General features: G+C 42.7%; 1 protein-coding gene across 1 annotated transcript in view; it reads left to right on the top strand.

Moving 5' to 3' along the window:
- DOCK3 (dedicator of cytokinesis 3) overlaps positions 1-25640 on the top strand; it is a 276998-nt gene that overhangs the window by 191821 nt on the left and 59537 nt on the right. Inside the window, exons 15-24 of the mRNA XM_088831600.1 lie at positions 5596-5720; positions 7398-7560; positions 8226-8332; positions 8876-9047; positions 9393-9490; positions 11669-11752; positions 12936-13040; positions 14166-14243; positions 17139-17309; positions 20565-20757. Coding sequence (XP_088687726.1) covers positions 5596-5720; positions 7398-7560; positions 8226-8332; positions 8876-9047; positions 9393-9490; positions 11669-11752; positions 12936-13040; positions 14166-14243; positions 17139-17309; positions 20565-20757 — 1296 coding nt within the window. The remainder of the gene's footprint in view (positions 1-5595; positions 5721-7397; positions 7561-8225; positions 8333-8875; positions 9048-9392; positions 9491-11668; positions 11753-12935; positions 13041-14165; positions 14244-17138; positions 17310-20564; positions 20758-25640) is intronic.

A 25640-nucleotide genomic window follows, 5' to 3' on the forward strand; every position in this document is an offset into this window, starting at 1 on the left:
CTTTTGTGTGTCCTGTCTGCTTTTGCCTGCTTTGTTTCCATCTTCATTTGTTTCATGGAATGTTGCAATACTGGGGTGGGGTATCATTTGCATTATTAATCCTTCATCAGCCTCACCTTTTGGGATAACTGACAAAATGTTAGAGAAGCTACTAGCCCAACCTAGAGACTGTGTATTACTTTAGGTGTTCATTAAGATCAGAGAAAACTAAGGACATGTTGGAATATTTAGAAAACCTTACAGAACCCTAGGTGAATAGATACAGGAAAGGATTTTTATGAGACAGATCAACTATTCCCATTGAAAAGAAAATGAGTAGTGCTTATCCCAAGCTGCAAAGAATCAGAAAGGCAGAAAGCTGCTCTTTTCAGCTCTGCTGGACAGATCTCATGACTTATGAAAGAAAAGTTCTCCTCAACAGAGTGATGACAGTATTTTCCACAAGTAGATTCAGAGGACTGTGGTCAGTCTGAGTGTCACATGAAGCTTTGGCCGTATCTCTAAGGGATGGTTTAGGAATGATCACATCTGGTCCCAAAATGGCTTGGAATATCCCCACATCCCTGACCCAAGAAAGGAATAATCATACACAGTGATGTCACACCGTACCCATTCCTGTCATTTTCTTAGAGCAGAGAACATCACTGACTTTGTAGCAATAGAAACCAATAGAAGTGTGACACTGAAGACTTGGTTAGAAAAACAAAGAACCTGTTTTTCCTGGGTAGTCTAAAGAAATCTTCCCAAGAGCCTTTTTTTTAAAAAAAAAGTCTCTTCCTCAGAATAAGAGCTACTCTAGCATATAAAACGTTGGTCACATGTCTGAAACTGTCCATACAGGATGGTAGTTAACATCTCCACATCTCCTTGAATGCTGTCAGGAGACTCCTGTTCTGCCAAGAGATAGAATTGGCCCCATCCTGAGCAGGCTGCAGTGTCTCCTTGGAGAAGATGTGTTCTAGTTTTACGTGGTCTTAAGGGAAAGAAAGCAGTATCCACAGAAGCTCTTCCTAATCCTGTCTCGAATTGGACAAGTTCTAAATAATGTAGTAGTTAACACTATTATCCTTGAACCCAGAGCCTCACATATGGTGTGAGTCATTTGTACAGAAGGAACATGAATGTAATAAAGAACCCAAGCAAGACATAGTGCCCCCCAGACTCCAAGTAAGGCTGGCGTGTCTGGCAAGAGATGATCTTGCTGACAAAGGCTGTGGTGCCTGAGCTGGACCTCGAAGACTGAAACCTCTGTAGAGACTGCTTTCAGAGAAGACGTGCAAACATGTGATGAGCTGTTTCTCCAAAGTCGCACTAGGATGCAGGTCTTTGGATGATTAGGCCCGGCCACTGAAGCACACGCTGTTCTCTCTGCTGGATGCAGCTCTGTCCCAGTGCTTACCAGCCCCCTGGGATTCTGGTAGCTGCAAAGCACTGCTTCCTTCTGAGAGCGCTCTCTCTAAGGAGCCCAGAATGTTTCCCTAACATCATCAGACGGCCTCAGGTCCCTGACCTGGCTCCCTCCCCAGCAGCTGTTTTGTGTCGACTTCTAGGAATCTGGAGTGTTGCCGGGTAGTGACGCTGCTCTGGACAGTTGAATGCTGTATCAGCAAACTATAGCCCATAGGCCAAATCCAGAAGCCCTTCATACTGTCCGCCAACTCAGAATGTTTTTTTACATTTTAAAAGGGTGTGAAAACAAAGAACATGTGGCCCACAAAGCCTGAAAGGTACTTACTATCTGGCCTCTTCCAGAAAAAGTTTGCCAGCCTCTGCCGACTCTTAAGTCCCTAGTTCTCTGACATGCAGCTGTACCAACAGCTGTCACTGGCTGCTGTGTGAAACTGCAAAAGGGACAAAGATTATTTATTCTGAAGCCCTCTTACAAGAACAGCCTCATTCATTCATTTTCCCATTCAAGAAACTCTGTTGCGTGTCAACTGAGCACCAAGCATTCAGAGATGTAAGACATTGCTGATGCTCTTAGAGTCTCTGCCAATCTTAGGAAGCAGAGGACACCTAGCAAATGGAATCAAGGCTGCCCTCCACAATACATACTCCCACTTGCCTTCAAAAAGCCTCCCCGCTCCATACCCATCCCATCAATCCTCCACACTGCCTAAGAGCTGCCCAGTCCCACACCCCCAGCCAGACTTCACTAGCATCTTCCCAGCAGACCCACACTTTATGGTCCCCTGATGTTAAACCCTGGAGAGCATTGGAGTTACCTGATGCTTTTTAAAGATACAAGTACACAAGCCCCACCCAAGACCTACTAGAATCTCTAAGGGTGAATATTAGAAATCTAGTTCTAACAAGCTCCCTGGATGATTCAGATATACGCAGTGGTCTCCAAACTAATCACAGAAACTGCTGCTCAGGCCTTCTCTTTCCCATCCTTATTGTAAGGTGCCTGTCCTCATGCTTCTCCTGGTAATATTTCCAGGCCACTGGTGCTAAAGTTTACACAAGCCTCCTGGAGACAGTATTAACCCATGATCCTACTAGTAGTCTTTGTAAACATGTAGCACACGATCAGGATAGCTGTGAACAGCAGGGACCCTGGGAGGCTCTCAGTAAGGCAGGCCTGGCTCATTACATCCTGGAGCTCTTCACATTTGTTTCTTCTAGTTCCTTGAGAATTAGTGGAGAGTTCAATTTAAATGATCCTCCAGAGAGCTTTTGAAGAGAAAGCCCCAGCTACATTAACTGTTACAAAGAGCTGTTTTCAAAATTGAGGCCATAATTTACAAAATTGCAACTCTTCTGACTGAGAATGGCCTTGGTTCTAGGCAGATCTATTCTCTAAATAAAGAGGAAAGATCTGATGAAATCAAGCTGCTTCAATGTGTAACTCAGAGGGTACAGTTATGTGTATTTACACATTTTCTAGATGATCACCAAAGGCATTCTATTTAAACAGAAAATTTTTAAAGAATGAAACCTGTAGGAATATCTAGCTCAGTCCTTCCATTTGAAATTGACATTCTGGTTTAAAATACCGTGGAGAAACTGCCCAGAAACTATGAACTCACTCTGTAAAACCAAAACAAGCCAAATTCTGTCATTATCCATTTGTAAGATGATGTCCGATTTGATATTAGTATTTTATATCATACAATGCTAGGAAAAGTTTGAAATGTTCCATTTAGGGACATCCTTACTATAATATGGTTACCTTTTGTATAGAGCCACAGAAATTTAAAATGCTTATACAAGCGAGAATACTGTTGCTGGTAGCCAGCATCTGCTTTGAAGAGTCACATGAATTGTCTTGAGAATAACTTCCAGAGAGTGCTGATTTAAACCAGGGTAATTTTAAACAAAGCACCTATTCTTTAGATATTAAAATTCTCTATTCACTTTTTGCCAAATCATCCTAGAAATTGAATAATTACTTAAGTTCCATAGCAAAGCTAATGTGTAACTAAGAGACTATTATCAGGAGAAAGCTCTGAGGTGTCTGTTCCAATTTTAAGAAATTTAAGGTGTAACCAACTCTGATTTCCCCCATTATAACGGCAATAACCTATAGTTAAGTTCCAGGTAATTCTGAATTTTACTTTCGGGGCTGATTTTTTCCATCCTCTGTTCTGACAGTAGCAAACTGATGAATCTGAGTTTTCCTTCTCCTCCTGCTGGCCTTCCCCACCATACCTGCACACATGAGTGCTCCTTTTAATTACCTGCTGCTGCTGCTAAGTCACTTCAGTTGTGTCCGACTCTGTGTGACCCCATAGACAGAAGCCCACCAGGCTCCCCCATCCCTGGGATTCTCCAGGCAAGAACACTGGAGTGGGTTGCCATTTCCTTCTCCAATGTGTGAAAGTGAAAAGTGAAAGTGAAGTCGCTCAGTCGTGTCCGACCCTTAGCGACCCCATGGACTGCAGCCTACCAGGCTCCTCCATCCATGGGATTTTCTAGGCAAGAGTACTGGAGTGGCTTGCCATTGCCTTCTCCGAATTACCTGCTAGGAGGACGCAAGTAGGATTGTTCAGAAGAGGAAGATTAAAGTTCCAGACTCATCGGAATTCAAAGCAGAGGTTCTGCTCAGCCCAGGAGGAGAGTCTGTACAGACTGCAAGGATGGACCCCCTGAAATCGGTCCTACCTGCCCAACAGTTGCATTTGCATGTGATTTTCAAGACACACTTTCCTCTTCCCTTCGTGGAGCCCAGGGCTGTTTGTTTAGGGAAATAGCTTTACCATGTTAAAGTTCTCTGCATTGTCAGAGAATAATCGTTTCTCATGGACTGCTCTTTTGAGAGTATTATGTGACAAAAAAACCATGACGGTACTCATAGGGTAGGCAGGCAACATGAAGAATAGAAGGTTTGGACGTGAAGACCCCCAAAGCCCAAGATACGGGCCAGTCTTAGTCGGTCACTGTTTCGTGTGTAGGAGACACTCAGACACTCACAGTTAGAGAAGTGGGCAGTGCGGAAAAGAGGCTCTCTTTAAGTACCTGGCCAAGCCAGAAAGCTTGGTTGCTCACCAAAAACAAAGCCTCTTTATGTCATTGTGATTCCAAGTAATGAACAGACTTAGATGTGCCAGTTTTTCTAGAAACTGAAGTAGAAAGAGTTTGATTTCTGAATTGGTTTGCTTTGCAAGTTAATGAATTGTTCCATTAACTTTCAGTTGATTTCTTCAGGCTGCCAACACATCCTCACCTGGTTTCCCTTGTCATTTTCTTCCGTTGAAGATTCCCCCCACCACAGGCTTTACTTTTTTTTTTGCAAGTCAAAAGCCCTTCTTTAGTTTGTGTTAAGTAAAATTGGTCATTTTGTGTGTTTATAAGCTTAGAACAGCCCATATAAACTCCTTTTATACACGAACAGACAGTTCCATCCCCCCGTTAAAGAAAAAGGCATTTGAGACTTAGGTCATTTCAGACTTGCAGCTGGCTCTGCTCCTGTCCTCTCTAAAGCAGCCGGTGTGGGCTGCATGGGCTGGACTCAAAGCACAGGGCCACAACAGGAGCACAACACTGTTGCCCCAGTGCTTTGGCACCTGTGCTTTTGGGGAGTCATCTGCTCCCAGAGCACTTGCTACAAAAAGAAGAAAACCTGACCATCCAGTGACCTCTGCTGGCACCCCAGCAGGGAGTGGAACTAGGTAAGCCTCCAGAAGGAAGGAGCAGTGTATGCTCTAGGTAAACTCAGAAAGATTGAGGGCTGCCAAAAGAAAAGGTAGGAAAGAGAGGGAAAGGACTAGGAATTAGTGGTTAAGACATAGATATGATTAAAGGAAGTGCGATTCCTTTTGATTGTAAAACCTTTCCTCTTTTTGGAGGATTAGATTACAGCCATTCTCTTGGAGGAGAGAGAGGCTGAGCAGTCCCCCACAGTCTGCCTTTTCCCACCCTAGCCAAGCTGTGGTGAACAGCCTTAAGATTCAGACTTGGAGGGCACATGACTAACCCACCTGAGTACTGCTGCACTGATACTGGTGGAACGTCCATTTTTATTAACCAAGCTTGGAATGCCCTGAGCACCTCCCTGAACCCTGGAGGATCCAGATGCTAGCCCTGTCCTCCACGCACATGGGGCACAGTGGCTTCTGCAGTCATGAGTACGTGACACTTCTTTCCCTGCAGGTGATATCCGCAATGACCTGTACCTCACCCTGGAAAAGGGGGATTTTGAGAGAGGGGGAAAGAGTGTACAAAAGAATATTGAAGTGACCATGTATGTGCTTTACGCAGACGGCGAAATCTTGAAGGTAAGGTTTGCCGGTCAGTTTGGAATGGCAGCTAATCCTGTAATAATTTTAGTGTTTCTGTGGACTTCATCCAGAGACCCATCCTCCTCAAGAGGGACTGAACTCAGATCACTTCCTAAGACTCTTCTCCACCTTAGCTTCTCTTGGGAAACGCTGCAGTATGCTCTGATAATGACGTCCAGGGTCATACAGCCTTTTCAGAAATTCTTCCAAGTGTCTGACCTGAATCCTTCCTGTCCTCATTTAGACCTATTCCCTCCAGTTCTGTCCTACATATTACTTTTTCAGCCACCTGTCTAGCATCCAGGTGCTTAGTTTTGGTAACTGCTATTAGGTCCCGCTCTTTTGGACCTGTTATTAGGTCCTAGAGCTAATATAGAATGTTATATTTGCTCTGTAGTGGAAAAGAGTCTGATGCTGGGAGGGATTGGGAGTGGGAGGAAATGGGGATGACAGAGAATGAGATGGCTGGATGGCATCACCAACTCGATGGACGTGAGTTTGAGTGAACTCCGGGAGTTGGTGATGGACAGGGAGGCCTGGCGTGCTGTGATTCATGGGGTCGCAGAGTCGGACACAACTGAGCGACTGAACTAACTAACTAAATAGGTATACCCACTTGCTGTTATCAGGTTATGTGACAAGGAACAGCAGACTCAGGCCCCCAAAGGTGATTTCCAACCAGTGCAGCACAAGGACCCTCTGACACTCTTGATTAAAAGAGAAGACCTGGAGTGCTGTTTTTCTGTTTTCATTATGTCAGTTTTTCCCTCAGTCAAGTCATGGTCAAGTCCTTGGCAAATGAGAAGGCATTGTTTGCATGCCACATGGTAGAAGGCAAACCAGTCTTTTACAAACCTTGCTTCTGTGTGTTGACAACAGCCTCATGAGGTAGGCAGAACAGTAATGATCATCCACATTTTACAGAAGGAAAGAGGTAAAATTAGTCACAGTCATCTCTCAAAGCTATTTAATAGAAAGAAATGGAGGGTAGATGTGGTGGTAGAAACAAAGATATGTGTGTCATTTAAAAATCCCACCTCAAGGACTAAGGCGATTCTTGTTTGCATGAATAATGTGGGGCTCAGCAGAGCTCTCAGCTGTTCACTGTGTCCTGTGTGGACAGGGAGCTGCTCTGGATTGTATTGCCTGCAGCTTCCCGGGGGGCATGGGACTGCATTTTCACAGTAATATTTGGAAACTGGGGTCAAATCTGGTCTACCTTGGTTATGTCCAAGAACAGTCAGCCACAGGCAGCATAAAATGCCAGTGCACCTTTGGCCTGAAGATTAGAAAACCGGTTCTCTCCATTTTATTATTATTTTTCTGATCTGGAAAGCTCTGTGTACGGTTGACTTCGCTGAGTCCACTTCTTTCTTAATGAGGATGAAGAGTCTGCCTTAGTGATTCAGATGGAACCACTCAGCTTCCTTCAGGTAAACCGAGTGGTGTGTGCGGTTACCTCTGCTCCAAGGAAAACAAGGAGCACTGTGACTGCTGGCTCCTTATACCGTCTTCACAGTTGTCCCCCAGAGTACTGATTTACAGTCACCTGACAGACTTGGCCTGATGGAACAATGAGACCCTCACAAAGGAAGAAGGGAAATGTCCGAGTGACAGAGAAATCCAAGGGACCCCTCCAGTAGGGTGGCATGTTGTTCTGCTTCTCTCTTCCAGGACTGCATCAGCTTGGGTTCAGGAGAGCCCAACAGGAGTTCCTACCACTCCTTTGTCCTCTACCACAGCAACAGTCCTCGCTGGGGAGAGATTATCAAATTGCCCATCCCCATCGACCGGTTCCGGGGCTCCCACCTGCGCTTCGAGTTCAGACACTGTTCCAGTAAGTGAGATCTCTCTCTCCATGCTGCTTTGAGAATATATATATAACTCTTCCTTCTCTGGGACAGAAATAAGGGTCCTTATTAGTATCAGGGCAAGAAAATGAGGAGCTGTGTACTCAGAAGTGGGATGTCATTAGTGACTGTTCTTTGGACAGTGATCCAAAAACGTGGGCTCTGGGGACTTCCCTGGGTCCAGTGGTTAAGACTTCACATCCAGTTCCAGGGTTGTGGGCTCGATCCCTGGTTAGGTATTGTAACAAATTCAATGAAGACTTTAAAAATGGTCCACATCAAAGAAATATTTTTAAAAAATGAGATCTGATGTTGGCCTTTTGTAGTGTCTGACTTGGACAGTGGATAATTGCCAGGGTCATTCCTCGTTTGGGGTTTCCTTTGTATATAGTAAACCCCTTCTTAAAGAGCCCCTGGTTTATCAAGACTAGCCATGTAGTTTCTGTTTGGTTCTAGGTAGCCTATGTACCTTGCGATATAAATGGAAACGCAGCCTAGTACATTTCTGATCCTTCTTGCCATCAGGTTGCTACCTATTTAATGAACAAAGTAAGGGACAGAGAAGTAAAGCACACAGGGTGATAAGGAAAAAGGGAATTTCTGTTGGAAAGGGAAGTGAGGCAGAACAACTCATGTTTGGCTCTGATTGCAGCAAAAGACAAAGGGGAAAAGAAACTCTTTGGCTTTGCATTCTCACCCTTGATGCGGGACGATGGCACCACCCTCTCCGATGACATCCATGAGCTCTACGTGTACAAGGTACGGAGCCTGAGTCTGTCCCCTGCTCAGACCACTCTCACATGTGGCTCTTGGTCAGGTGGTTCCCCCTGAGTGTGCCAAAGGATCTAGGGTGGGGTGCAGGTGGAGACAACAGGACATCTGTGGGCAGGCTTTTGTCTTTTCCCACAAATCACGCCAGCACGGCCTTTGTTTCCAACTTCCCACTCCACTAGTCGTGGAAATCTGTTATTCAGCCCCTTTGTGCCATTACGGCCTTGGCTTGTACATTTGGAGACCTGCCATTTGAGACTCTGGTTCTGTCAGCTATCATAGCATACCTGGTACTGAAAGTTTCCTGCACAACAGGTAGAGGCCATGAGCTTCACCATGTTTTCTTTAAAAGGCATGTGAGCCATTCTGGGGGAAGAAATGAAAAACATTTTTAAAGTGCTTAGGAAGCACTCTTCTAACAGGACCTGAGGTCCAAGGTCCAACCTCAAGAACCCAAAAATCCCTGGGACCTGATGTTTTACACATGGCATGGTTCCAGAAATATTCTGTGTTCTCTACTTATGCCTACAGTGTGATGAGAATAGCACGTTTAACAACCACGCTCTGTACCTGGGCTTGCCCTGCTGCAAAGAGGACTACAATGGCTGCCCTAACATCCCCTCCAGCCTCATATTCCAGCGCAGCACCAAAGAGTCTTTCTTCATTTCCACACAGCTATCTTCCACCAAGCTCACCCAGAACGGTAGGCTAGGGTGCCTTCAGGAAGGAGCCCTCCACTGTCCCCACTTGCTGCTTCGTGTTGCTGGTATTTGTCAAGAGACAGAAATTGTTGCTTCTGCTTTTTCATGCCACAGTAAGGGGATTCTTCTCATTCAAAGTTGAAGGAATCATTTGGTAATAGCAGGCTATGGGGTTTTCCATGGTTTTACAGATGTGTCTGTAGCCTTGATTGCAGCACTCTGGAGGCTGTTTCGCTGCTTCCAGCTATTTCTGTCTCTAGATCCCACCCACCCTCAGCAGGGGGAGTCTAGGCTTTACTTGCCCATGACATAGCCAGGGTTCACCATCTTTGGGGCTTGCTTCCTAGTGGACCTCCTTGCTCTGCTGAAATGGAAGGCCTTTCCAGACCGGATCATGGACATCCTTGGGCGGCTGCGGCATGTCAGTGGGGAGGAGATTGTTAAGGTACGGCTTTCACCCAATTCACACGTGCTAGCTGAGCAAGAATCTGGGCAGAGGGCCTTACTTCCCCTTGATTTCTGCCTATAAGCCTCTGGGACCACTTTTTAAGGTATATAGTTAAGTGAGTAGAGATAAAGTTATTTTTCTTTTTTTCAATTAGCTTCTTTCTTTAAAGTAGGTATCACATCAGGTTTATTACCTTTTAGAAACTATATTTAAGTTTTAAACCCTATTTTCTGACTTGTTTTTCTTCCCAGAAAGCAAAGTGATAATTAAAGTGTGGCCTCTCAGAAACAATCCCAGTGTGGGCTGCCGCCTGCATGCCTCTAGGTCTCCGCTCGCTTCCTCTCTTCGCTTACTCTGTAAACCTCTACCACAAACCCATCCTGGTGTCCTCCTGGCCCCACTCTCTGGATTATCTAGAGGAACTCTAAATATTCTCCATGAACTGGAACTCCTGATTTTGCCCAGTCTCTCACTTAAGAGTCCAGACCAGAAAACTCTACCCTCCTCCCTTCCTCAACAGCTTTCTCATGTGCTTTTGTGACACTTCCCGTCTAATGGCCTGAGCAAACCAACACCAACACTGCCCAACCCCAGTTGCAGTTGTTACCCTTAGGGCTTCTCCACACTGTGTAGAAGCCAAGTGTTTGCCCACCTGACTTTAGCTCAAGAAGAACCCCAGGCACTTCCCGATGGTGAAAGCCTGGTAGGCGGATTCTGCACAATGGACTGAACTCAACTGAGGAGAATGGAGGTGCTTTGGATGATCAGCAAGAGCAGTAGAATGTAGGCTAGAGATTGAATTTCAAAAAGGCACCTGTCCATCAGTGGACATTCTTGGCTCCATCATTGCAAGGATCAAATCTGTTACCACTGCACTGTCTGTACTTTAATTTTACAGCTCCATTGACTCAATAATACACAACATGGTGTCTCCAAATGAGGAATAATTTTAAAGTCTGTGTATTTCTTTGTACTTTTATGAATTCTTGTATGAATTTTGTGTTAATTGATCAGAATATCATAAATTTTTAAAAGAACTCTTTATACAAACAAGCTTTTGAAACTTTATACATACTAGTTTCGAAACAAGATAAATTTACACTCAGGGCATTTTTTCCTTCTAAATAAAATTTTCACCAGTAGAACAGACCACATACTATGAAAGCTCTGTGAAGGATGAGTTGTTACATTCATGACAAGAGAATATCCTACCAGCATTTCTGGTTTTAGTATCAATATTTGTCTCAAGCCAGCCAGGAGAGAATGTAAATGGAATATACTAGCATTTTAATTAATTTTTACTTTTTATTGGAAAATTTCAAGCATCCAGAGATGCAGACAGAATAAATAACCCTACATGTCCCTGTCATTCATCCCTGACTGTCACCAACCCCTGGCCAGTCCTGCCCATAAATCCCTCATTCGTGCCTTTTACCTTATGTTGTTTTGAAGTAAGTTGTAAACATTATATCATTAAATTGCATTTTGACCAACAGAATATTAGGTTTGATTTTTGAAGACTGGGAGCATCCATGAATATTTATTATTCTCTCCCTGGACTTTTGCATCTTAGAAAGAAAAAGGCACCACTCAAAAAAAGAAAAATGTTATCTCCAGATCTTTTACCCTCTTTGACAGCCCTCATCAGCTGCATTCTCTCTTCTCCTGGGATACTAATTTCTAGACCAAAAAATAAGTTTCTGTAGGTAAGGCCTAGCTTGTCACATCCTTATCCAGATGTCCTCTACAGAGTTAGATAATAGTAGACAGTAAGAGACTACTGAATTTTGGGGTCCTGAAAAAGTAAGCACTTTTTCTCAAAATGAATTTGGCATCAAAATCACTTAGATTGTCTTCAAGATTGCTATTCTTCATGGGTGGTCTAAACTTTTTAGGTAATTGCTCCTTCCTTATAAGTTTAGCACATATTCAACAGGAAGATCCTCTTTAGGTCTCTCTTAGGGCCCTTTGGGCTGTAATCAAACACCCAAAGTCCAGCTAGTTATTTCTTAGCTAGGTGGAGATGGAATACCAGGTTATTTTCAAGTGGTAGTCTGAGGTCTTAGGAAATCTTTGATTTTGTTTGTTTGGGAGATAAATTCATTGGTGTTTGAACGTCTGACCATGTGTCCAAGGTCCTAAGACCTGAGCCCTCTGGTTTTTATGCTGTTGCAGTTTCTGCAGGACATCTTAGATACACTCTTTGTGATTTTGGATGATAACACAGAGAAATATGGCCTGCTGGTATTTCAGTCTTTGGTAAGTCTTACCTTTCCTGATTTTTATTGATTATTCCTGTCACATACTTTTTAAAAATCTGAGGAAAGCAGTTTATTTGAGTGAATCAGCACAAGATGTAGATGTTCCCAACAGGAAAGGGACTGATGAGTGTCACCAAGGAAGACCAACAACCTGCCTACCTGGAACATCTCTACATGATCAAATCTTGACCTCAGTCTTATACCATCGCAGGGTTGCCTCACCCATGAAATAGTGACCTACACCAACAAAAGGCCCAGAGACCAATAAAGGAAACAAGACAGCTCATTTTCCACATACAAAGTAGGATACAGAAATTTTTCTGGTGGTCCAGTGGTTAAGACTGCACTCCCAATGCAAGGGACCTGGGTTCAATACCTGTTCAGGGAACTAGATCCCACATGCCACAACTAAAGATCCTGTGTACCGCAACTAAGACCCAGCACAGCCAAGTAAGTAAATATTAAAAACAAAAACAAAGGATATAACCACCAGGAAAAGCAGAGACTCTCTTTGCTGGTCTGAGCATCACACCCTCTCCCTGTAAGCAGTTGTCTGGGAACCAGAGTCTCAGAAGGTTGCTCACTGAGAAAAGACGGTGATCTGAATATTTAGTGCATTTTGTTGAACATGTCCAGTCCTCCAGGAAAACTATGTGTTCAAGGACAACCAGATACTCTAAAGTCCGTATGATAGATGAGCAGCAGAGGCGAGAGTTAGAGTGGTATTTTGCAAAGTTTGTTTCTCTGACTTCTTCTTGCCTCCCTGGCCAACTAACCCTAATTTCTGAAGGGCGCATACTTTCATAGGATGATTTGGCTCAGAGGACAATATTTTTTTATCTCTTTTCCAAGTTTTTGAGACTCCTTAATGTGTGTGACACCAACACAGATACTGTTTTGTCTTCTCTTGGTCCATATAGTGCCACTGAGCATTATTGTGAAGAGAGATGGTCAAAGTCACTGGTGTTGACAAATGAGTTCCAAGTTTGGAATGGGAGGCCAGGGTTGTTAGCAATAGAACAAACATGACAGAAATACATACCCAATGGCAGTCTTACATTCACTGGAAACACTGGAGAAAACACTTGTAGTTTGCCATTCCTTGAAGAATCAGCAGTTGTTTCCTTCTGGGGGTAGGTTTGAGACCTCCGCTGAATTCTGCTATACCTTGTCTCCCCCAGGTATTCATCATCAACCTGCTCCGAGACATCAAATATTTCCACTTCCGACCTGTAATGGACACGTACATCCAGAAGCACTTTGCTGGAGCCCTGGCATACAAGCAAGTTGCATTTGGCATCATCATTAGGACTTGTGTTTGACTAGAAAGACAGGCTTTTGCCATTGAGAATGATGTTAGCTGTGGGCTTTTTGCTGACATTTTATACTATAGTTTATTACATAGTTTTCATACTTTTCCTTCTAAGAAATGATGGAAGAGGTGCTCAAAATGTTTTTTCAGTGAGAAGCATGTGAATAGCTTAATATAGCATCCACATATAAATATCAAAGGAAAGAAAAGACAGTCAATAAAAGAGATAATACAAAGAGTAAACATGGGAAGCACTCACAGGTTATCTAAAGCCATTAGAGCAATTTAAAAAGTTGCCATGTTATTCTGTGGAATGAACATAAGTTTTGAAGAGATACAACCTGAAGGGTGGTGAAGCTGTGGAATCACTGGACTCTGATACTTTGATCTCACTTTGGAGAGAGCAGGCACTGTGCTATAGATTTTACATGTGTCATCTCATTAGAATTCACAATAATTTGAGATGTACTGTTGTTGCCTATATTTTAAATGAAGAGAGTGAGGACAGAGAGCTCACATAACTTGCTCAAGGATGCAGAGCTTGAGACTGATATGCCCTAGATGTGAACCCTGCTGTCTGCAGAGGGCCTGTTCTCTTGACCTCTGAATTCTTTTGCCTTGTATATGTGCAGACTTTCTGACCCTGTAGTCCCATGCCACTCAGATAACTTGGTCCTAAGGAAATAAGATGATTGGGATGGCAAGGAGGGGCACACGGGACCATACACCTTTATTCAGAGTCTGCTGTTTACTAGTCATTGTTGTATATTCTGGAGACTTAGCAGTTTTCAACAAAGAAAACACACAACCTGCCCATGACTTTGGGAAAACTTTATTGTAATCAAAAGAAATGTGTCTCAGGGGAAGTGGGAAAGAATGACTCCAACTGCTGATTGAAATGTGGCATCTCTTGGTCAGGAGTGTTGTCTGGTCTCAGGTGGTCTAAAGATTCCACAGCTGTAATGAATCCATTGCTCCATTCTAGCTTGTCAGCAGTATATTATTTCCTCTATGGCTAATTTAGGACTGTAGGTATTTCAGGCTGCATTGCTTTTGGATTAAAGTGGGGTTTCTGGGACTGTTCTTTTTTCCCAGGGAGCTAATCCGCTGTTTGAAGTGGTACATGGACTGCTCAGCAGAACTGATTCGGCAGGACCACATTCAGGAAGCCATGCGGGTAATGTCCTGAGAAGAGCCCACCCCTGCAGAACTTTGCAAGTAACCTCCGTGGAGTAGAGTGCAGGACAGTGTAGACAGCTTGGAATGACTGCCTTAATCCACGTAACTGCCCTTTCCTCACTTTGATTTTGCCCTAAAAGGTCTTGATTCCTCATCATTTTATCTGAGAGCAGGAGGGAGGGATGATGTACATGTGGCTCATAGTCATCCCCACTGCCTTGTTTCTACCCTTAGTGTCCGTCTTTGCTTCCACTAAAGTATCGTATCTCCTTCTAAGCCAATGTTGGTTAATAAGATTATCTAATACTTTCCCCTTCTTCAGTATTTACTGAACACTGTATTTTATGAACTTAAAGCTGAACTGTTTTAAGTAAAAAGAACTGAGTGAATGCACTGTATGTGGATATGTTGAGAAGACGGTAATCTTAAAACCATGATCAGGGATCTCTTTGCAGTGCTGGACAGCTCCCCTTTCCTGCTGTCCACACTGTGCGTTAACTACACTTTCTGGTAAGTCGTTTTCTCATGACTGCTGCTTCTACTGTAGAGAACCACCTGTGAGAATGTTGATTTCTCTCTTGCTCAGCAGTTCTCCATATTAACTATTTTTTTAAAAAAAACTTGTATCCTCTGAGAACTCATTTAAAGCAAGTTCATGTTTTCTTTCTTTCCTTTCATCCCTGTCTTTTCTTGTTCTTGAGTCACTTTTTTTAAGTTGCTTTTTGACCACGTCTTTCCCACCCTTCCTAGTGAGTAATAAAAGAAGAATGGCAGTAAAGTAGTTCTGCCTTTTTTCGGTCCTCTTTGACTATCTCATCATCTGCTCTAAATACTAGTGGGCCTATGCTTGTGTTATTCATGTGGTAACAGTTCAAACACATGTTCTCCTAAGCATCCTCAGTTTAAAGAGGCAAAATCAAATCATAAATCTGTATTTTCCCTATCTGTTCTCAGCACATTCTGTAAAAACCTGAGGCCACAAGTCTCACTTCTGACCTTCATGCAATATGTGTTGGCTGAGCAACAAGCATGTCATGGTTGCTGGGATGCAGAGAGGAGTAAGACTGCCCTCTCCCCTGGAAGAACACATCCCCTGTGTCCTAAAGGGAATTAGGCTCAAACACAAGTGTAGAACAGAGTGCCAGGTGTGATGTGAGGGTAGGGCCTGGGTTCTGTTCTTCTCTGAACCCCAGCACCTGTGAGGTTCCCTGCATAATTGCGGGATACACGTGGAGTTAAATGCAAAAAGTTCTGTGTGAGTTCAGAAATTTAATTGCTTAAGGCATTGGAGATGGTATCTTAGTTTTCTTTTAAGAGTCATTCATTCAGCCAATATTGCTTGATAACTGCCATGTGTCAGACATTGTGTTACCCACTGGGGATTCAGCAGGAACCCACACAGAAAGGTTTGGCCTTGATAGCACCTCCATTCAAGTGGGGAAAAGGCAGACAATAAACATGTCCAACAGATAAACCATACAAAGATAAACATACAAAGTCAGTGAGGAAAAAAATTAATTATGCTATTAAAGAAATAAATAGGATCTTGGCATAGAATGGCTGGAGAGGAGGTTTTACTTCACATCAAGAGTTTAGGAAAAGCTTCTTTGAAGAGGTGGCCAGAGCTCCATATTTCATCCTTGGATAAATTTCTCCTCAATGCTTCATGACTCTGCCTTTCCAGTGTCTGGGAGATCTTTAGCCTTTCTTTGATAAGAATGTATAGAATCTTGAATTCTCTTAAAAAAGAATTACTCAGCTCATAAGCATAGGCCAACCTCCAGGGGCTCCTCAGAATCAGATTCTGCTCCCAACACATGTATGGGAGTTTTCTCTCCTGTCTTATTCATAAACTGTTGATGGCAGGTGTCCTGGTCTGGGAAAGGATGGTGAATGGGTGTGTTGGGTCTGCCTGCTCCTGTGCAACTAGAGGCCAGTTTTCTCCAAACTGGACCCCTGGTGAGATGGCTGGCACGTGTCAGGCACCAGCTGTTTCTCAAAGATGCAGAAGACTTCTTAAAGTACTCTTCCTTCTTGGGATAAATTTAAGAGAGGTTCTTATTATCATTGCCTTTGTAGCCTTTTATTTCTAGACCTGAGAAAAATGAGAGAAATTTAATTTTCTTTTGATCCTGTATCTTCTTGAATTCAGCTACTTCCATAATAGTCTATGGTTATTCACTTCCACAGCTACATAAAATAATTTGGCGATTCTCTCAGTACATAGATACTTGCTGCTCAAGAACCATTTGGACTTTTGAGGAAAGGTTTTAAAAATTAAAGTAAAAAACATTTTTCTAATTTAAAAAAATAAAATTCTTCTCTGCTATGTATAAAAGAGATAAGTAATAATAACCTGCTGTATAGCACAGGGAACTCTACTCAATACTCTGTAATGGCCAATGTGGGAAAAAAATCTTAAAAAAAAATGTATATATAACTGAGTCACTCTGCTATATACCTGAAACTAGCACAACACAACATTGTGAATCAACCATATGCCAATAAAAATTTTTAAAAATATTAAAGTGCTTATCTCCAAAGTTGGAAATTTCCATCTCTCAATTTTAGTGTATAATTTGGTGGTACTCTACCCTTCACTCCTTCATATATTAGTTCCTGACCATCTTTATGTGCTAAGTTGTTTCAGTCGTGTCCAACTCTTTGTTACCCTATAGACTATAGCCTGCCAGGCTCCTCTGTCTATGGGATTCTCCAGGCAAGAATATTAGAGTGGGTTGCCATGCACTCCTCCAGGGAATCTTCCCAACCGCAGGGATTGAACCAACATCTCTTACATCTCCTGCGTTGGCAGGCGGGTTCTTTACCACTAGCGCCACCTGGGAAGCCCATCTTTAACACCTCTCCATCCCTCTTTCTCCCACACCTCCAGGCGTTGGAGTACCTTTTCAAGTTTATCGTGCAGTCAAGGATCTTGTACTCACGTGCCACCTGTGGGATGGAAGAGGAACAGTTCCGGTCCAGCATCCAAGAGCTTTTCCAGTCCATCCGCTTTGTGCTCAGTCTGGACAGCAGAAATTCAGAAACACTCCTTTTCACTCAGGTCTGTGAGCTGCAGGAAAGTTTTGCTGCTGGATTCTTGTCTGTCTTAGCAGGTGGTGTCTTTGTCCTCTGGCTTCCAGAGTCAAAGCCCTGCCAGGTTTCTATGTTTTGGGTAAAGGTTGAGGTATAAGGAAATACCTGCTTGAATAAAATGCTGTTTTTACTTCAAAGCCAACTGTGTCCCAGCTTCCAAATATAAAACAGCCCCGTGTCTTTATGGTGGAGAAGAAGCTCAACTTTGCCCTCTTTTGACCAGATTTATTTAGCTGCCATACTATTAGTTGTACATGAACATCTTATTTATAAAGGATATTCAGAATACATAGAGAATTTTATTTCCTAGTCACTGTATTAATTTTAACAACTTCACGTTAGTATTGGTCCATTCTAGCAGTTAAGATGGAGAAGGCAATGGCAAGCCACTCCAGTACTCTTGCCTAGAAAATCCCATGGACGGAGGAGCCTGGTAGGCTGCAGTCCGTGGGGTCGCTAAGGGACACGACTGAGCGACTTCACTTTCACTTTTCACTTTCACACATTGGAGAAGGAAATGACAACCCACTCCAGTGTTCTTGCCTGGAGAATCCCAGGGATGGGGGACCCTGGTGGGCTTCCGTCTATGGGGTCACACAGAGTCGGACACGACTGAAGTGACTTAGCAGCAGCAGCAGCAGTTAAGAGTGAAATAGGTTGAAAAACAGCAGAAATAACTAGAAAACTTTGGCTAAGAATTAGGATTAGATTTTAGAAATAGTAGTGTGGAAAGGAAGTTTGCTTCCTTATATTAAATATATCTGGTCAGTTAATCAGTTACCTTTTCCCATGCACCCAAACCCTAGAAGGGATCAAGGGTATTGTTCATTACCCCAGTCACAAAGAGGTTATTTTTTTTCTTCCAGATAAATGTCAAGATTGTATCTAAGGATTTTTTGAAGGCAATTATTACTTCAAAGTTTATGAACAGAGACTAGACAACCTCTCTCACGTCCATTCATTCAGTCACTGCTAGGTCTGTCAACACAAATATATGTTTAAATATCTCCTTTAAGATTAGAATAGTCCAATTTTTTTTTTTTCCACTTGCTCCTATGTTGCCTCTAGATTCCAATTGCCCATAGACCCCTTGGCCCAGAGAACAAAATAACAGCTGGGTAATAGCCTCTGGGTAAAAGTGGAATACATCAAGGTCACCAGGTATCTCTATAGAAAACCTCTTTCCATGGTCTCCCCTCCTGAATACCGCAGGCCAATCATCTCTCTCCCCCAGCCTGTCAGTTCCTGCCAGCCAAGCCCCAGGACACCTACTCATCTCTGAGCCTGTGAGGATCTGGGGAGCTCAGAGGTAGCTAGCAGAGCAAGGCAGAGTTTCTGAGAACTCAGCAACACCTTCTTCTCAGGAGCACGTTCCTCCCACATCAGGATAAATAGCTTAGATCTATTCTCAGCTTAGACCTGAATCAGAATCAGACCTGCTCCTTTGGTACCAGGCTCATGTTTCATGAGTTTCAGAACCCTCAGCAAGTATACAATTCAGTCAGACTTTATGTCTTTGATTCTGACCACTAGGGGATGTTATGGTGCAAGTGTCTTTCTGTCCTGGTGCCATGAGATTAAAAAATTTCACCATTTAAGAGGGCAAATCAGTTACTGTTGGTCGTTGATTGTGAAATATTACCAGCTTTCCCGGGAATTCCCTAGCAGTCCAGTGGTTAGGACTTGGCACTTTCATTAACATGGCCCCTGGTTTCACTACCAATCCCTGGTCAGGAAACTAAGTTCCTGCAAGGTTTGTGATACAGCCAAAAGAAATACCAGCTTCCTCCCTTTGTCTTTGTATTTCATTTTTGTGCTGATTCTCATTACTGAAAAATGGTCTCCTTGATATCTCAGGGAGTTATAAATCTGAAGATAGAATTTACGGAAGTTCAGTCATGGTCCTGGCCTGAACATAAAGTGCAGTGTGACAGACTTGTTGCTCCATATAAATTTTCATTCAGTCAAGGACAGTGTCTTACTGCCTGATGAAGGAAAAACAGCTCCCCTACCCTAACCTGCCACTTAGAAAGAGTGCATTCTCACCTCATCTCAAGGCGACACTCCATTTCCCTTTGTAAATCTTGGGTTAATAATCTAAGAGGACTGAGCAGCGTGAAGAGCCTCCTTCATGCTATTTCCATTTAGAAGAGAGAGATTGAACAAGAGCCAGCATTTATTGAAGGCCTGGTACATGTGCCAGGCAGTCTATTGGAAATTAACCTGGTGCACCTAAACTTCTTCATACCAATATGAGGAGATAAGTGGTAGCCTCATCTTCATTTTATAGATGAGAAAAAGGAGTACTAGGCAGTAACTCACCCACGGTTATGTGGCAGATAAGTAGTAATGCTGGGATTTAAACTCATGTCTGTCCAATTTCAAAACCCATTCTCTTTCTCCTAAACTACTCTGCCTCCCAGAGGCTCTGATTGTTCTCAAGAAGCCACCTCATGGGTCTCCCTGAACTGAGATCCTAGGAGAGAAGTCTCCATACACACACAGACCACTTGTCTAGTCAGTCGAGGTCACTGAACTCTAGGCCAACATCCTCAGCATTCTTTAGGATTTCATGGCTGACTAAATCTACACATTCTTCCTCCTTTTTGGATTTACACTTGAGACTGCCAGGTATCACATGTGAAGGAAATAATTTACGGAGTCTTCAGATTTCATGGTTTCAAATAAATGTCACTATTCTGGGGAAATGGTCCAGTTTTCAGAGCTGGACTGCTGGCTGCAGGCCTGTGAATGGCGTTCACCCACTGCTGCTTGATGGTGCTCAGTTATGTTTGACCTCCTTTCTTTGAGAGTTTCCTGGCTTGAATTTGGGGCTGAAATTGGAAAGTCAAGAACTTGATCATAGAGACAGACTAATAAGTTAAATCCATTTTATGAGCAAAAACAGCTATGGATGTTAAGCTATAGAGTTAATTTCTCTATATAATTCCTTCTCTTGCCAACAAATGCCTTGGCAAGTTCCAAAGCTTCTAGTGGCTTGGATCCCAGTAAATTCTCTTGTTTTGGTTTCCTTTTTGGTTCTCCTGCTTCAGCCCCAGGACTGCTATGGGGATGGATAGAGTCACAGGCCAGGGAGGAGCCCGTTCAAGATAGGGGTGCTGCAATTACCTCTCAACCTCTCACCACTGTGTGTCATTGTCTAAGCACACAGATAGACGCAGACCTAACTCTGAGCTAACCAGACCTTCACGTGCTTCTGCAGGCTGCACTCCTCAACTCCTTCCCAACCATCTTTGACGAGCTCCTGCAGATGTTCACTGTTCAGGAGGTGGCGGAGTTTGTGAGAGGGACTCTGGGGAGCATGCCCAGCACTGTACACATTGGGCAGTCGATGGATGTGGTGAAGCTGCAGTCCATTGCCAGAACTGTAGATAGCCGCCTGTTTTCTTTCTCAGGTAAATCAAGTTTCTTTCTCAGGTAAATTAAGTTGGAATGAGAGTCAGACTCACCTTTCTTCCTTAACAGGGTGTTGGCCAAGTGGTAAGCAAAGGATCGCTTTTACCAGCCATCATGTGAGAAGTCAGTGGACCTTAAAATGCAGAGTTTTCGGTAAACTGTGTTAGAGAATGCAACTGATACATAGGCCTACTGCCTCCCTCACAGCTTATTTCTAGGGACCCACATGAGGTGGCCTGCAGAGCAACCTCCAGGCCCACAAATCTAGCCAGCTGCCAAGAAAGGGGTCCGCCATAGCCCCAGCAGGATGAAAAAGCAGAGGGAAAGGAGGGGGAACAAGAGAGAAGGGTCTAGCCCAAGAAGGTAGGATGAGTCAAGGAAAGAAAAGAAACCCTGAAAGGAGGCCCTGAGGACCCACTGCACTTTGTTTCCTTGCCTTGCCAGACAGATAGATTCCTTTTCCTCTCTTTGGAGGAGCCTCTAAAGGTTAGACAGAGAGATAGACAGGGAGCCCTCCACACTTTAAATAGTGGTAAAGAACCTGCCTGCCAATGCAGGAGATGTAAGAGACGCAGGTTCAATCACTGGGAAGGGAAGTTCCCCTGAAAGGGGAAATGGCAACCCACTGCAGTATTCTTGCCTGGGAAATCCCACATCCAGAAGATCCTGGCAGGCTACAGTCCATGGCACTGGTGGCAGGGAGTCAGAAACTACTGAGCAACTGAGCACACCACACTCCAAAAGAGATCAGGAAAGCCTGACAAACATAATACCATCAGGGAGTTCCCTGCTAGTGGTCCAGTGGCTAAGACTCTACACTCCCAATGCAGGGGGTCTGAGTTCAATCCCTGGTCTGGGAACTAGATCCCACATGCCACAATTAAGATCCGGTACAGTCAGAAAAAAAAAAAAAAAAGGAAAAAAAAGCAGTATAATACAATCAGTAGCCTAGACTGTCTTTCAGAAGGAACCTCTGGATTCATGCCTGAAGCCACATTGAACATGATCAAATATTCAGTACTCAGATGTTACAATCAGCATGAGCCTGGTCCTTTAAGCAGAATATCACACTGTGGAATAAACTTCGAGGGCACAGAAATAAACCTAAAATGCTAACAAAGCAATTATTATTAGAATGTTTATAATTAGAACTTCTTGGTGGTCAAATTTTTTTTTAAGTTTGACTTTCAAAGTATGAGAGCAATCATTTCTCAGCCCAGAGCTACACACATCTGCAGTATAAAACAAATACCCCCTTTAACTTAACACTGCCTGTGTAAGGAATTACTGAGACTAAAGCTGCTGCCAAGAAATTCAGCTTTTCTCCACCTGTAACTGTTCATGGTAAGCACTTCTCTCTTCACCACTTCCTGGACTGAAGATAAACTCAATGGATTGCACAGACTTTCACGGAAGCCACTGCATTCACTCAAGCTGTGAGCGCTGCTTCAAGCAAGTGCTTTCTTTTTTTTTTTTTTAATTAATTTATTTTTTATTGAAGGATAATTGCTTTACAGAATTTTGCTGTTTTCTGTCAAACCTCAACATGAATCAGCCATAGGTATACATATATCCCCTCCCTTTTGAACCTCCCTCCAATCTGCCTCCCCATCCCACCCCTCTAGGTTGATACAGAGCCCCTGTTTGAGTTTCCTGAGCCATACAGCGAATTCCTGTTGGCTGTCTATTTTACACATGGTGATGTAAGTTTCCATGTTACTCTCTCCACACATCTCACCCTCTCCTCCCCTCTCCCCGTGTCCATAAGTCTGTTCTGTGTCTGTTTCTCCATTAGTTAGTTAGTTAGTTAAGTTGCTCAGTTGTGTCCGACTCTTTGCAACCCCGTGGATTGTAGCCCACCAGGCTCCTTCATCCATGGGATTCTCCAGGCAAGAATACTGGAGTGGGTTGCCATTTCCTTCTCCAATGTTGCCCTGTGAATAAATTCTTCAGTACCATTTTTCTAGATTCCATATATATGGGTTAGAATAGTGTATTTATCTTTCTCTTTCTGACTCACTTCACTCTGTTTAATAGGTTGTAGGTTCATCCACCTCATTAGAACTGACTCAAATGTGTTCCTTTTTATGGCTGAGTAACATTCCATTGTGTATATGTACCACAACTTCTTTATCCATTCGTCTGTCAGTGGACATCTAGGTTGCTTCCAAGTTCTAGCTGTTGTAAATAGTGCTGCAACGAACAATGGGATACATGTGTCTCTTTCGGTTTTGGTTTCCTCGGGGTATATGCCTAGGAGTGGGATTGCTGGGTCATATGGTGGTTTTATTCCTAGTTTTTTAAGGAATCTCCAGACCGTCTTCCATAGTGGCTGTATCAATTTACATTCCCACCAGTAGTACAAGAGCATTCCCTTTTCTTCATACCCTTTCCAGCATTTATTGTTTGTAGACTCTTTGATGAGGGCCATTCTGACCGGTATGAGGTGATTTCTCATTGTGGATTTGATTTGCATTTCTGTAACAGTGAGAGAGATGTTGAGCATCTTTTCTTTTCTTTTTTTTTTTTGTTGAGCATCTTTTCATGTGTTTGTTAGACATCTGTATGTCTTCTTTCAAGAAATGTCTGTTTAGGTCTTTTTCCCACTTTTTGATTGGGTCGTTTGTTTTTCTGGTATTGAGTTATATGAGCTGCTTGTATATTTTGGAAATTAGTCCTTTGTCAGTTATTTAATTTGCTGTTATTTTCTCCCATTCTGAGGATTGTCTTTTCACCTTGCTTATAGTTTCCTTTGCTGTGCAAAAGCTTTAAGTTTAATCAGATCCCGCTTGTTTACCTTTGTTTTTATTTCCGTTACTCTAGGAGGTAGGTCATAGAGGATCTTGCTTTGATTTATTTCTGCCTATGTTTTCCTTTAAGAGTTTTATAGTTTCTGGTCTTACATATAGGTCTTTAATCCATTTTGAGTTTATCTTTGTGTATGGTGTTAGGAAGTGTTCTAATTGCATTCTTTTATGTGTAGCTGTCCAGTTTTCCCAACACCATTTATTGAAGAGGCTGTCTTTGCCCCATTGTATATTCTTGCCTCCTTTGTCAAAAATAAGGTACCCATAGGTACATGAGTTTATTTCTGGGCATTCTGTCTTGTTCCATTGGTCTATAGTTCTGTTTTTGTGCCAGTACCATACTTTCTTGATGACTGTAGCTTTGTAGTATAACCTGAAGTCAGGAAGCTTGATTCCTCCAGCTCCATTCTTCTTTCTCAAGACTGCTTTGGCTATTCGGGGTCTTTTGTGTTTCCATATGAATTGTGAAACTTTTTGTTCTAGTTCTGTGAAAAATGCCATTGGTAATTTGTTCAGTTCAGTTCAGTTGCTCAGTCGTGTCCGAGTCTTTGTGACCCCATGAATCACAGCACGCCAGGCCTCCCTGTCCATCACCAACTCCCGGAGTTCACTCAAACTCATGTCCACAGAGTCGGTGATACCATCCAGCCATCTCATTCTCTGTCGTCCCCTTCTCCTCCCACCCCCAATCTTTCCCAGCATCAAAGTCTTTTCCCGTGAGTCAACTCGTCGCATGAGGTGACCAAAGTTACATTAAATCTGTAGATTTCATTTGGTAGTATAGTCATTTTCACAGTATTGATTCTCCCTTCCCAGGAATATGGAATGTCTCTCCATCTATTTATGTCATCTGATTGCTTTCATTAGTGTCTTATAATTTTCTGTGTACAGTTCTTTCATCTCCTTAGGTAAGTTTATTGCTAGATATTTAATTCTTTTTGTTGCAATGGTGAATGGGATTGATTCTTTAATTGCTCTTTCTGATTTTTCATTGTTAGTATATAGAAATGCAGGTGATTTCTGTGTATTGATTTGTATCCTGCAACTTTGCTAATTCACTGATTAGCTCTAGTAATTTTCTGATACTGTCTTTAGGGTTTTCTATATACAGTATCATGTCATCTGCAAACAGTGAGAGCTTTACTTCTTCTTTTCTGATCTGGATTCCTTTTATTTCTTTTTCTTCTCTGATTGCTATAGCTAGGACTTCCAGAACTATGTTGAATAATAGTGGTGAAAGTAGACACCCTTGTCGTGTTCCTGATCTTAGGGGGAATGCTTTCAGTTTCTCACCATTGAGAATAATGTTTGCTGTAGGCTTATTATATATGGCCTTTACTGTGTTGAGGTAGGTTCCTTCTGTGTCCATTTTTTTAAGAGTTTTAATCATAAATAGGTGCTGGATTTTGTCAAAGGCTTTTTCTGCATCTATTGAGATGATCATATGGTTTTTATCTTTCAGTTTGTGAATATGGTGTGTCACATTGATTGATTTCCCTATATTGAAGAATCCTTGCATCCCTGGAAGAAACCCAACTTGACCATGGTGTATGAACTTTTTGATGTGTTGCTGAATTCTGTTTGCAAAAATTCTGTTGAGGATTTTTGCATCTATATTAATCAGTGATACTGGCCTGTAGTTTTCTTTTTTGTGTGTCTTTGTCTGGTTTTGGTATCAGAGTGATGGTGGCCTTGTAGAATGAATTTGGAAGTGTTCCTTCCTCTGCAATTTTTTGAAAGAGTTTTAGAAGGATAGGCATTAGCTCTTCTCTAAATGTTTGATAGGATTCTCCTGTGAAGCCATCTGGTCCTGGGCTTTAGTTTTTTGGGAGATTTTTGATCACAGCTTCAATTTCAGTGCTTTTAATTGGGTTGTTCATAATTTCTATTTCTTCCTGGTTCAATCTTGGAAGATTGAACTTTTCTAAGAATCTGTCCATTTCTTCCAGGTTATCCATTTTATTGCCATATAGTTGTTCTTAATAGTCTCTTATAATCCTTTGTATTTCTGCATTGTCTGTTGTAACCTCTCCTTTTTCATTTCTAATTTTGTTGATTTGATTCTTCTCTCTTTT

This window comes from Moschus berezovskii, chromosome 24 (assembly GCF_049115385.1).
Source record: "Moschus berezovskii isolate FMDL1 chromosome 24, NW_MosBer_1.0, whole genome shotgun sequence".
NCBI lineage: Eukaryota > Metazoa > Chordata > Mammalia > Artiodactyla > Moschidae > Moschus > Moschus berezovskii.